The sequence below is a fragment of the Bidens hawaiensis genome, unplaced genomic scaffold, assembly GCF_021521415.1.
Source record: "Bidens hawaiensis isolate Kalapana, Puna unplaced genomic scaffold, B.hawaiensis_p1.1 tig00098591_1, whole genome shotgun sequence".
Lineage (NCBI taxonomy): Eukaryota > Viridiplantae > Streptophyta > Magnoliopsida > Asterales > Asteraceae > Bidens > Bidens hawaiensis.
Window position 1 is genome coordinate 1 of NW_027504625.1, and position 14,996 is coordinate 14,996.

General features: G+C 36.3%; 1 protein-coding gene across 1 annotated transcript; it reads right to left on the bottom strand.

Moving 5' to 3' along the window:
- Positions 1-13,997: 13,997 nt before the first annotated feature.
- LOC143608110 (putative F-box protein At3g16210) lies at positions 13,998-14,438 on the bottom strand. Its single transcript, XM_077083296.1, has one exon. It carries the CDS (start codon positions 14,436-14,438, stop codon positions 13,998-14,000), a length of 441 nt encoding a protein of 146 aa, XP_076939411.1.
- Positions 14,439-14,996: the final 558 nt, after the last annotated feature.

Sequence of the window (14,996 nt, forward strand, 5' to 3'; positions counted from 1 at the left end):
TAATTGGGTCTAAGGTTTGTTGATAGACCTTTTTCCAAGTCTCTAACCAATAGGATTTATCCACCCACCTCTCTGGAATGCCATCACCTTGTCCATTCATAGCCATATTATAAATGCAAGCCACTGTATGCCTACATGGCATGCCACTCAGCTCCCATCTTCTACATGAGCAAGTTCTTTGTTCCATATCTACAACTCTTTTCTCGTTGGTAGGACCGGTAACTTGATATTTGGTACTTCCATTCCAAATAACAGTGTAGTTATTGGCTTCATTCTTGATTTTTTCAAATAACCCTGTTGCAACTGGTGTTAATGGACCTTGGCACTTGGCAATGATCTTATGCACCACAACCATCCTTCTCATTAGGTACTCCCTAATGAACTCAAGACAAGTTATAACAGGTTTGCCCCTTCCAAGAATCAGTTGTATGTTGAATACCTCACAAAGATTGTTCAATAAAATATCACACCGTGGCCTAACTGCAATATTTAAAATGAAATACAACATCACACAACTAATATAATCCACTCATTCTTTAGCTAATGAAAGAGTCAAGGAAATACAACATACCACTGAAATAAGCTCTTAACCAATGTCTGGGTGGAATCTCTTTCAACCAATCATGGAGTGTCTTATCTTTATCCAGTATTGCTTTCATGCCCCTTTGAAATTCTTGTGGTGTGGTTGCAAAGGCACATTTCTGAAACATGTTTTTGAACGCAACACCTCTCCACATTGACTTCATATTCTCATGTATATGTCGTAAACAATACCTGTGTCCAGCACTTGGAAACACCTTTTGTATAGCTGGTATTATACCCTAAAGATAACAAATTAAATGTATGTAAAATAAGCAAAATAATTAATCACATGCATGTAAAAAAGTAAACAATTAAATGCATCTATACAAACCTTCTGCCTGTCACTTATGAAGGTGAAATGACTATTGGAATACAGATCCAAATCATCCCCCAAACACTCCAAAAACCATGTCCAGCTAGCAGTTGTCTCAGCCTCCACCAATGAGTACGCAACTAGATAAATTCCATTATTTGCATCTATTCTAACAGCTGTCAAAATCTGCCCGGGATAAGGCCCTTTTAAAAAACACCCATCAAGACCAAGTAGGTCTCTCCCACCTAGCTTAAACCCTTCCTTTAGTGCACCAAAGCATATATAGATTCTTCTGAACTGTCTTGTTTCACTGCTAGGGTTGCTACAAGGTTCAACATCTAACTTCACTGTTGTACCCGGATTAGATCTAACAAGCTCTTCAGTGTAATCCCTTAGACTCCCATATTGAGCCTCAAATTCTCCAAAAACCTTCTTTTCAGCCACGGCCTTAGCCCTTGACATCTGATATGGGGTGATTTGTACCTGAAATTTTTTTGTCAAGTCTTCCGCCAAATTTCTAGGCTTACTGGTTGAATTGCTTTTAATGGTTGGTTCAATTTCCCTAGCCAACCAATTTACGGTGCACAAGTTAACATCTCTTGTTTGCAAACAAGTGTGGTCATTAAAGTATGTTTTCACAATCCAACTACCCTCCTGCCTAACATTTGATATGTGTAAAATCCAAGGGCAAGTGGATTCATGGTGCTTTTTAGGTGTGGATTTTACTAACTTGCCCTTTGAACCCATTTTTTTAGTCCCACTTGAAGATTCCCCCTTAGAAATCCCCACTTCTTTTGTCCTATCCTCTTCACTTTCACACCTAACAAGGCTTGGGTCCACACCTAAACAAATCACCCGATATCTACGGTTATAATTTAACTTAACATGTAATTGTCTTCTTGTCTCAATTGCATGTTGTTTGACCAGCCACTTTATGGAATCTTTATTTTCAAATATTTGGCCAACATAAAAAGGGGAATTCACATCTTGTGTACCCTTGTTCTTCCTATTGAGTCTAAGAACTTGTTGCAATGGTGTCTCATCACCACTAATACCATCAAACTCCTTTGAATCAACCACATCTAAAAGTTCATCGTCGTCATCTTGTTCACCTTCATCACTTATGTCATCCACAGCAGCCCTAAATTCATCCATATCTACATTAATATCTTCTTCTAGGTAATCTTCATCTACTATGTAATCAGAATCTTCACTCCTATCACTACCAACATCACTCCCATCATCACTACCAACATCACTCCCATAATCACTAATGTCACACCCCGACCAATGAAGGCGGAAACGTCGAGGCGCGACATGATTGCTCATTGCACAACGACACTATAAAGTTACAATATTTAAACAACTCATTTAAATCCATATCATCATAAATAACACAACAATTGTTCATACAAAATGCCAAATAGATAGATAAACAAATAATTTGTTCTTTCATTTTCTAATATCCTAAAGCCAAGATGATAAGTTTCTTCAAGTAATCCAATCAAGCTAACATCAAACCTGTAACATTGCATAAAATAGAGTTTGTCAACACAAAGGTTGGTGAGCAATTTTCATAGTTTTGGACAATAAGTATATAGTATGAAATCCACAACTAGTATATGAAAACAATAAATAATAGCAACAATTTAGATAATAAAACCGTCAATAAGAATACATTGACGACAATAGTGAAATCGTCAACAAGAATACATTAACGACACCTTTCTATATGGGGATACCGTATATACTCGGAATTAGCATATGATCATAATTTGTTGCGGCTACCCGCCTTAGCATTCAAGAGGCTACCCGCCTTAGCATTCAAGAATTTGCACATAATCATGTAAAACATATAACACCAAATCGAGCATTTATTTAAGTAAACATATAAATAAGTGTTGTGGTTTAAGACTCAAGTATAAATCATTTGAATTTGAATAAGTATGCAATGCCACCCCCAAAACGAAAGATGGAAAACGGGGGATGAAAAAGTACTCACATTAACAAGTAACTTGAAAGATAGTGTCGTGAATAATCGGAGAGATCGGTTTAACGAGCAAGACCTATATTAAACGGGTCTTGTGTTAGTAAGTAGTCTTGGAAGGGTTTAAAATAAAATACATGACAAATAAAGTAAATAAATAAAGTTTAGGATTTAAAATGTAAATATTTGAGAAATTAGAGAAACGAGTTTTGTAAAATAAGTTTACTCGAAACCGGGTCTCGGTATTCTATTCATTAGTTTTTTTTTTCTTTTTTTTACTCAACCTATGTTAAGTAATAATGTGGGTTAAAATGCAATATTGCAAAACCCTTGGTTATAAGAATACCAAAACGAGGTTTAAACGAGTGTTTGGGTTTGTTGGTTCGAGACTTGATAATTGACCAAGCTCAAAGTTAACTTCCCAAAATAATAAATTTTATGAGATAACTCAATAAAATCAAAATAGACTTAACCAAGTATGTAGTTCTATTGTGAAGAACCTTAACGTTCGTTAAGCGAGTATACGACTTTATCGGTCCGAACTTGTTATAAGATCAAGTTGGTTACCGACATGCCAAGTATGTTTAGAAATTAACTAAAATTGATTTAAAATATAATATTGAAGAAAAATATGAGTTTTGGTGGCTAAAAACACACTTGTGTGTCTTAAGCGAGTGAACTCGGTTTAGTTCAGTTTTTGGTTCGGTCCTTGACTCGGAATAAGACCAAGGATGGTTACCACATACCCAATTACCATGGAACTTGTAAAATAACATAAATAATAATACTCAAGTTTTACATTCAAAAAGTTAACAATAAAGCTTTTAAACGAAAGTTTGGTTTTTGGTTCGGTTCTCAACTCGGGATGAAACCGAGGCTAGTCACCACATACCCAATACCATGGAACTTGACAAATATGAACAATAAACTAAAATATGCAGAAGTTAAGCAAGTATAACAAGTTATATGGTTAGATTTGTTATATATATAAACAAGGACTACAAAGTCCTCCATGTAACCTTGCCTTACTAGCTCGACATTTCAACCGGCCGAGACCGGAGAAATGAAAGACCAAAGGTAAGCAAGGAGTGTAGTATTATATATATATGTTGTATATGTTGTAACATCAAGCTTTAAATATCAAGAAGTTAGTTAAAATGAAAGATTAGTTTAGTTTGACCTTGAGAGTCAAACTATGAAGAACAAGTTTAGAATTCAAGAATTTGAGAGAGAAATAAGGAAATGAGCAAACATAAATGAAAAAGATGGGTGTGTATATATAGGGTAAGTTGAATGGGTCTTTCATGAAGGGTGTTGCATGAAAATGGGTTGGTTATAGACCCAAGAAAGCACAAACTACAAATGGGTCCTTCAAGTCTCCATTTTGGTAGTTTTTGTCCCTTGGGTTCGTTTTGAGCGTTTTCGGGGCCTTTTAAGAACCGAAAAGGGTGTTTTTTTAGATCCGACAACTATAAAACAAATATGTAACATAAAATTCATCATTTTGATAATATCAAAAGGTACGGGATACAAAACGGGTCGGGTTTACATTAAGAATACAAGTATAAAATAACCCGAAATTGACAAATGTCACAGTATCCCCTACTATAGGAAATTTCGTCCCGAAATTAAGATGATCTAAAAAAATGTGGATATTTCTCCTTCATCGAGTCTTCTCGTTCCCATGTAAACTCCGCGCCGCGCCGTGATTCCCATCGAACTTTAACTAACTTGATGCGACTTCGCTTGGTTTTCTTTTCGTTGCGGTCCATGATTTCAACGGGTCGTTCAACCATGATCATTGATTCATTGACATGTACTTCGTCAAGAGGTATATGGAGATTACCTTCGGCTAAGCACTTCTTGAGATTTGAAACATGAAAGGTCGGATGAACACCGGTGAGTTCTTCCGGTAGTTCGAGTCGGTAGGCTACTTTTCCGACTCGCTCAAGAATCTTGAATGGGCCTACGAAACGGGGAGCTAGTTTTCCTTTCTTTCCAAAACGAACAACTCCTTTCCAAGGGGATACCTTGAGAAGGACGAGATCGTCGACATTGAATTCGATCGATTTTCGCCATTTGTCGGCGTAGCTCTTTTGTCGACTTCTAGCGGCAAGTAGGTTCTTGCGGATTTGATCGATACGGTCGGTGGCTTCTTGGACCATTTCGGGTCCGGTAATTTGAGCTTCACCGATTTCTTTCCAACTAATCGGGGAACGACATTTGCGACCGTAGAGAGCTTTGAAAGGAGGCATACCGATGCTAGAATGGAAACTATTATTGTAAGAGAATTCAATGTAAGGAATGTGAGAATCCCAATTCCCACCGAAATCGAGTACACATGCTCGAAGCATGTCATCAAGTGTTTGAATCGTATGTTCGGATTATCCATCCGTTTGAGGATGATAAGCGGTGCTAAGATCAAGACGAGTTCCCATGGTTTCTTTAAGTGATCGCCAAAAATGAGACGTGAATCGAGCATCGCGATCGGAGATGATAGTCAAAGGTAAACCGTGGCGACACACGATTTCGCGAACGTAGATTTGGGCAAGTTGCTCAATGGAGTATTTTTCTTGAATTGGAATAAAGTGAGCGGACTTGGTTAATCGGTCAATAATCACCCAAATGCTATCGTTGCCTTTTTGAGTAGTGGGTAGTTTCATTATAAAGTCCATAGCAATGTCTTCCCATTTCCATATGGGAATCGGTGGTTTCTCGAGTAACCCAAAGGGTTTTTGATGTTCGGCTTTTACTTTAGAGCAAGTAAGACATTTCGAAATGTACGTTGCTACGTCTTTCTTCATACCCGGCCACCAAAAGGTAGAACGAAGATCGAAATACATTTTATCCGCACCATTATGAACAGAATATCGTGACTTTTGAGCTTCGTCGAGTATTCTACGTACGAAGGTCATCGTGATCGGGAACCCATAAACGATTGAGATAATACAATAAGCCATCGGGTTTTGTTTCGAGTTGAAGCTCGGCTCCACATGACATTTCGTCGTACATGTTGCCTTCGTCAATGGAGGTACGTTGGACTTGATAGATTTTGGCTTGGAGATCAGTTTGAACGGTGACGCTAAGAAGCAAGACGGATTTGACATTAACCTTTCGACTAAGGGCATCGGCTACGACATTCGCTTTATCGGGATGGTAGCGAATCTCGCAATCAAAGTCACTAAGTAACTCAGCCCATCGTCGCTGTCTCATGTTGAGATATTTTTGGTCAAAAATGTGTTGAAGGCTTTTGTGATCGGTAAAAACCACACATTTCGTTTCGTAAAGGTAATGTCACCAAATTTTGAGTGCGAAAACGACAGCACCAAGTTCAAGATCGTGAGTCATGTAGTTCTTCTCGTTGACCTTGAGTTGCCTTGAAGCATATGCGATAACTTGACCTCGTTGCATGAGAACGCAACCGAGACCTTGATGAAAAGCATCGCAAAATACGACAAAGTCGTCGTTTCCATCGAGAAGGGTTAGAACGGGAGCATTGCAAAGCATGTGTTTAAGAGTATTAAAGGCTTCTTCTTGTTTGGATCCCCATTCATAAGGCTTTCCTTTGTGAGTTAGGGAAGTGAGGGGTAAAGAGATCTTGGAAAAATTTTGGATGAAACGCCGATAATATCCGGCCAAACCGAGGAAAGATCGAATTTCCGTGGGTGTAGTCGGAGTCTTCCAATCTTTGACGGCTTCGATTTTTGGGGGTCAACATGAATACCCTTGTCGTTGACGATGTGTCCCAAAAATGAACTTCCTCTAGCCAAAATTCACATTTTGAGAATTTGGCGTAAAGTCGTTCGTTTCTTAAGACTTCGAGAATGGAACGCAAGTGATACTCATGTTCGGCCTTGATTTTGGAAAAGATGAGGATGTCATCAATAAAGACAATGACGAATTTATCTAGAAACGGTTTGCAAACGCGGTTAATGAGATCCATAAATACCGCGGGTGCATTGGTTAAACCGAAAGGCATGACTAGAAATTCGAAATGTCCATATCGAGTACGGAATGCGGTTTTTGGGATGTCTTCTTCGCGAATACGCAATTGGTGATATCCCGATTGAAGATCGATTTTTGAGAAACACGTTGCGCCTTGAAGTTGATCGAAGAGGTCTTCGATTCTTGGCAAAGGATAACGATTTTTAATAGTAAGTTTGTTAAGCTCACGATAATCGATGCACATAAGAAACGAACCATCTTTCTTTTTCATGAAGAGGACGAGAGCGCCCCAAGGAGAAGAGCTTGGATGAATAAAGCCTTTGTCGGAAAGTTCTTCGAGTTGGTTTGATAACTCTTGCATTTCCGACGGGGCTAAACGGTAAGGAGCTTTGGCTACGGGCATTGCTCCGGGCACAAGATCGATTCGGAATTCTACCCGGCGAATGGGTGGAAGACTGGTGACGTCTTCGGGAAAGACATCGAGGAAGTCACAGACGATGGAGATGTCTTGGATTTTTCTTTCCTTAAGGTCTTTAACCACCACTTGAGCTAGGAACGGAACATACGTTTGCCGCAAATATTTTTGGGATTGAGAGTATGACATAAGGTTGAGCCTTTTAGGAGTAGTCTTACCGTGGACCTTGAGTGTTTTACCGTTTACAAGCGGGATTCAAATGATTTTATCGTAACAAACGACTTTGGCACGGTGCAAAGATAACCAATCCATGCCTACTATGACATCAAAACTTCCCATTTGCATCGGGATAAGATCGATAAAAAATTTTCGCTTACAAAGAGTGAGAATACAATCACGAATGACCGAGTTGATTATGATGGAATTTCCGTTGGCGACTTCGACGGAAAAAGGTCTAGAGAGTTTAGTGCGAGGTATGACAAGTATAGACTCAAATTTTAATGAAATAAAACTCCTATCGACACCAGTGTCAAATAAAATTGAAGCCAAATGTTCGTTCACTAGAAACATACCGTACACAACGTCGTTTGCGACTTGAGCTTGATTGGCGTTTATCATGAAAGCACACCCTTGGTTACCGGGATTTCCTTGTGGTGCTTGGGGTGGAGGAGGAGGTGCTTGGATGGCTTGAATTAGTTGGATGAGAGGTGCATTTAGTTGTGGGATTTGAGGTTGGTAGGTTTAGACTTGGTAAGCTTAGGTTTGGTAATAAGGCACGGTTACGGCTTGGGCTTGGTTTGCGTAAACGAGTCGGGGACAATTGTTGCGGAAATGGTTAGGGTCTCCACAATTATAGTAAGCTCGGGGTTGTTGTGGGTTTTGCAGGTTGTTTCTTGGTGGAGCAGGATGTCCACGAGGTGTGTTTCGACATGTGGTATTGAAGTGACCTTAACGATTGCAAATGGTGCAATGGCGACAAGTCATGTTTGAGGGATGGTGAAATTGACATTTGTTGCATAATGGATGAGGACCAGTGTAGGGTTTTCGGTTTGGAGGAGCTTGAGATTGTTGTTGGGTTTGTTGTGGGTGGGTGACGGCATAGTTTCGGTGATTGGGCTTGAATTTCTTCTTGGCTTGGTGGGATGAGTTGGAGTAATTTATGGCTTGAGGTGGTGGATCAACTTTGATTTGAGGGGTTGGTTCGGGTTTAATCTTGTCACCCTTTTTCTTGATCGAAAGTGTACCCGCCTTGACATGGTTTTCGGAGAGGGCTCCGGCTAGCGTAATAGCGTCTTCAAGGTTTGCCGGTTTACTACTCATTACCGAGTCACGGTTTAGCATGGGCAAACCCCCGATGTATTTGTCAATTTTGCGTTCGAGCGGGTTGACCAAGTGAGGAACAAGAGTGCTCAACTCGTGAAAACGGAGTGAGTAGGCGGCGTTATCACCACTTTCTTGCTTAAGTTCCTAAAACTCGGCTTCGAGCTTTTGGAGCTCGTGTTTTGGGCAGAACTTCTTCATCATAAGTTCTTTAAGCTCAGTCCATGGGAGAGCCATGGCGATTTCCGCCCCTTGGAGATGCATAACACTACCCCACCATGTAAGAGCGGTTTCCTCAAACATGCTCGAAGCGAAATTAGTTTTCTTCGCTTCGGGGCACTCGCTGTGTCAGAACACACTTTCCATCTTTTCAAACCATTGCAACAAGGTAGTTGTACAGTTCGTACCAAGGAATTTGGTTGGGTTACCGCCGGTAAATTGTTTGTACAAGTAGGGAGCGGGTTTAGGTTCAACGGGTGCAACAACGGGTGCTACAACGGGTGGAGGTTGGTTTGCTTGCAAGTGAGTTAGGAGTTCGGGAATCACAGCGCCGACTTGTTCGGCTACTAAAGCGGCCATCTTGCATTTGGAGTCCTTACGGTAGTGGCGTCGTAGCGGAGGCATTCTAAAAATTATAAAGAATTGTAGTGAATTTGAGGGCATTAAGTCTAAAAATTATAAATAATTGTATACCTCAATAACTCTAGTATTTTGAATATGATCAACCATTTCAATAACATCTTTATCACTACCCAATGGTCTTAAACCAATATCTAGGCCTACTCCAAGGACTTGGTAATGGTATGCTACTACATCTTCTTCTAAATAACCTAGTTCTTCTACCATATTCTTCATAATAATCACAGAAAAATATTCGGAGTGAACCTTATCAATAAAGTCAACATGACCCAAATCATATCTTCTGCCTCCTGGACCATTTCTAAACTTGCCACCATGGTGAACTTGTAGTGTAAACTGATAAGGGTTATTTGTTGAAATTTTAAAGTTAAAAGCATATTAGGATCGAAGAAGAAGATTAAACAACATGATGATTAAACAAGGATTTGACCAAACTAACCGTATTCCACCGAAGGTTCAAACTCAGATGATTCTTGTCGAACAACCCACATCTCAGACATAATTTTAAAGAACGATTGTTCAATTGATGATTTGATTGAAGGATCGATGTGTTTATGTTGTTATCTAACTATCAGATGCTAAGTGTTAGGGTTTTATCAAATTTTAAAGGAGAAAGATATTAAAAGAAAAGAGAATATAAATATAATAACTAAAGTTACTATTTTAACCTCTAAACGAAAGAAAACTAACGGGCTTAAAAAAGTACTAAAATTGCAGGTTTTTGGAAACTGAGGTAGTCATTTACACAAAATTCAAAATCGGTACTAAAGTTGCGTAGTTGGCCAAACCACAGGTACTAAAATGGCACTTAACTCTATATAAAAAAATAACTTGTAATCAGAAACAACAAACAATACCAATAAGTAATCCCAGACGAATAAATAAGATCAACGAATTAGAATAAACTTACTTGTTCGTAGCCTTATAGGGTAATATGAATGGATGAAAAAATCAAATTGTGGATCTGTAAAATATGTGATCTAACTTCAAAGGCAATTCGTGCTGATAACGTGTTTTGAAACAAGCCTAATAGCATAACAATATGATAAAGAGAGATAGGAAGAGAGAGAGAGAGAGAGAGGGAGAGGGAGAGAGAGAGGGAGAGATTTCATTAATATGCGTATTACAATGATGTAAATAAAATGTATATATAGGAGAAGATTACTTGGAAAAAAAGCCTAATCTATATTAGGTATTGATAACCACAATAATATATTTTATAACATTTAACACTATTTATATAAGGGTTAGGATCAAATAAGAAGTTTGATTTTTCTAAGAAGGCTAGGAATGAGGGTATTTTAGTCTAACACTTTAATATCAAAACCCACTTACTTTAATCTCAAAACCCACTTACATCCTCACTCATCTCCTACAACCACCACCACTCCACCGCCCACCGCCACCACCTAGCCGGAAAAGTCTATGGAAATTTCGCCAGAAAATTTCACCGGAAAAGTCGTCGGAAAGTCTCCGGAAAACAATCCCCGAGAAATTTCGCCGGAAAAATCTCCGAAAAATTCACCGAAAAGTCTCCGAAAAAAAATCACCGGAAAACGGTCGCCGAAAAAAACACAATGGAAAATACTATGAAAAACACAATGTAAAAAACACTATGGAAAAAAACACAATGATAAAAACACAATTGTATGACACAATGCAAAAAACACAATAGAAAAAACACAATGAAAATACTATTGTATAGCACAATTGTTGGTAAAACACAATTTGCAAAAAACCCATTAATTTTTTTTTCAATTTTTATATAACAATATGGTACTCATATAAAAGATAAAAAGACACTCGTTATTATGGTGAATTTGTTTTTCAATAAAAACGTCATAAAAAAAAGTTATGGACGTTTAAAAATGATGGGGGAATTTAGCATATGCCTTGCATGTGGAGAGAAAAAGTCAACAAATGTGTTATTCCTTTTATACTCTTCCCCTTATGTTCACACTTGATTTCTCCCTAAACTAATCTCAACCCTCCACGTTAAAAATCAATGTACAAGATTACTTCTTATCCTTTCTACAAAAACTATACTTCTTATGATAACCTAACCCATTTATATAAAATCTAAACATATACAAATAGTAATAATTAAAGTATGATTTTTTTATTCATTTAATTCATTAATCATTTAAAATATTTTGGTTTTATCTTTTTAACCATATAAAACATGAAATTTTCACAATCCATTCACATTGTAAATATTAACAATAAGTAATTTGTACTCATATAAAATTGAATCACATACCATTTTCTTGAGTTTGTAAAACGTGTAAGGTTTAGATAACAGGCCGTTTAATTTGTGTGGGTGTCCTGTCTTCTATCTTTGTTTTTTTTAAATAACCTTTTTAATTAAAAATAATTTTATAGTTTTATATATAAACATGAACATAGTCGGAAATACAAAATAATAATAATTACTGTTTTTATTATTATTATATAAAGACCAATTATAAATGAGATAGGAGAACATTTAATCAAAACAAATTGAAGATTTCATTTGAATATATGTCACATTAAAAATTATTATTATTGTTATTATCCACGATAATTCAACTCTTTATTATTGGTTTCTCATTTTTATTCAATATGTCTTCATTACTACAAATAAGATTTTCATAACAATAAAAATCATCTTTAATTGTGATAAATAGTTATATAAATGTTACTAGTGGAATCCAGGTAGTGTTTAAAGCTGATAAAAGATTAAGGGTTTGAGTCTTATAGTGTATATATGTATATATAGTATTGGAAGAGATTGTTAAAAAAATGGTATCGATTAAGCATTTTCGTTTAAAAACTCATATATAAGAGAGAGATGGAGAGAGAGAGAAATTATGATGTATCAATGAATAATATGTGTATTTTAAAAATAATAGATATATATGTGAATAGAATTACTTTTTTCTAGAACCGTAAATTATGCTAGACTCGGAGAGGAACACCATTTAACTCACCAAAGTATAAATACTATAAGGATTTCAATCTAATACAACAATGGATACATTAGTGTTTTCAATTATTCATTTTTTCCCCGTTTATCGGATAAAATATCCTATTCTTACTTGTTAAAGGACGACTAACCAATCACTTAAAATATCTTTAGAAAAAGTGCTTATTCAACTATGAATAACATCGTTTTTATGGATCTCAATCAACTTACAATTACGATAATATTCTGATAATTTTCATGAATTATTAAAAACTAACTTGTCAGATTCACATTTATCATATCCCTAGTTAATAGTCTTAACCAGACAAACAATAGATTATTTTTAATATCAATTATTTCCTATTGAATGTGATATTATTTTACATCAAATAACAAGTAAAAAAGATATTATTTAACACCTCTTTCAAAAATTGATCGAAAGTGTATTGTTGTGTTAAGGTGAAATATGACTACATTGATTTAGTATACTCTCAATCACGCCCTAGGTACAACGTTGTGATGCTCAACATGTCCGGTATAGTCCCTTTTGACAATACATGAATATGTTTGAGCTCGGCATATCTTGAAGCACAAGAGCACATTTACGTTGTTAGTCATAGCATTGCTATATATTCTACATTCACTAAGTGTTGGTCATTCATCGTCACGGGTTTAGTTTACGATGCATATAAAAACCATCAAGCAAACAAGTATTTCATATAAGAGAAAATTAACAGTTAGTTTGTTTTTGTTTAAAAGTTCTTATAATTTAATCCATAACGATTTTGCATTGAACCTAGAAATGTTGGTGTTGTTTAGGCACGTCTCTTTCTCGTATTTATCACTCGTTCTCATGTTTTTACTATTATTTCCACTTCACCACAAATGAAACTGGAAACGTAATTGTTATCGGAATAAATAAATATCCCCATTACAGGAAATCTATTTAAACTAACTCCAAATCTTTTACCAATAATTCAATTTCAAATTTACACATATTTCATTAAAAAATAGTGTTTATAAATTAACAAACAAACATATAAATATATAATATGACCATAACAAACAAACAAACAAAAATAGTATTAAAAAACAGGTTCCAAACTTCCAATAGTTTAGTTTTGACAAATTAACAAACATATAAATATATAATATCACCATAACTGAAATTTAAGTGAACGCATTAATCATTAGCAAGATCAAACTTGTCTAAAATACTAATCAAACATAACAAATAGAACATACATCCGATGGTGATACCGAACTCTCAACATATTCCACAGCTTGCAGCCCCTCAACTAGTCCAAAACTCGTCAAGGCGTTCACCTCCTCATATGAATCTTTAAACATGTCGTTGATGTTTCCCGTCATCCAAAATGCATGATGACTCACACCCGTCACTCATAACACTAGATAGCCCGAAATCCAATTTGAACAAACATGCCATCGATCATGATTTCCCGAATCCATGCTCTTTCATCACCCATAACTCGTATTTATCCCAACTATTATTTGCGCACATCATGCAAAGCCGGCTGTTGTATGTACCCAAATTAATCATCCATCTATTTGGACAGTCTATCTTTGAAAATGCCATCCTTTTCATATCAAGAGCCAGTATCTTTATCTTCGCCTTCCAGTACAAAAATCCATTTACAAACGTACCCAAATAGTTATTAATATAAAAAGAGCCCGTGATTAAACATGAAGGTATGCTCCATGACCATGTTTTAAGACTAAAGACCAAGGGTTTTGAAGAGCAGTTACTAGTGTTGAAATCTTGTCTCAATCTAACGATCTTTAAATCATCTGCGGTTGTACCATAACCAAATCCATACACGTAAGTATCGGATCATGTTTCTGGATCAGCGGTTGTACCATAACCAAATTCATACACGTAAGTACCGGATTGTGTTTCTGGATCAGGCACTTTCTTGAACTTTCCCGAGAACGGGTTGTAAAGGATCAAATGATCATCGAAACTGTAGTCGCTTAGAACTAAAAGGAGTATCCCGTTAAACGACCCAACAATGGTCATCTCTTCATAACTTTCTGGGCTAAAAGGAGAGCAAAGCTTAATCATTGTTCGTTCCATGTCATTAGTGTTGTCTATCGTGTGAAAAGGTAGACTTGGGAGAAAGATCATTCGTCGTGATCTTGACTTCATAAAGTAAGGATCTGAAATCAGACGATTCCAATGCTTTGATACACACTTCAACCGCACCAAGGGTTTTGTAGGCATTCGGATTAATATTTCATGAATAATATCTTCCGGTAGACATGCATCCGCCATTGATGATTGATTGTCAACTGAAAGGATAATTTTATACATTCAGTTAATGATATATTTCATATGAAAAATACTAACTATTTTGTATTGTTTTCTTATGATTTGGTGAATATAAGCAGATATCTTATTAATATTTTCTAAACAAATCTTACAATTCTAATAAAAGAAAATGTTAAAGCTTATATGTCAAGCCCACATTTCACCTAATTCATAATCTCTTATCTCATTCATTCTAGCTATTCATGGGTCATGAGTCAAAACCATTTTGTCAAATGGGTTATAACATAGTGTGGATTATATTCATTATTGAATCAAGTGTCATTTTCATACCTAAGGATTGATCAACTACACAACTTTAGTACCTTTTTTTAAATTTCTTGCAAATCAACACATGGTGTTTTCAAAATCATGCTATTTTAGTACTTTTCGTTAGCCCTGTTTGTTTTTTCCATTAAGTCTATATTAAATTAATTCACAAGTATTTTGAGAATCACAACTGAAATAACATATCTTATTTATCTCTATCATTTGACAAAACCCGTTCAAAAGCTAGTTAATTAT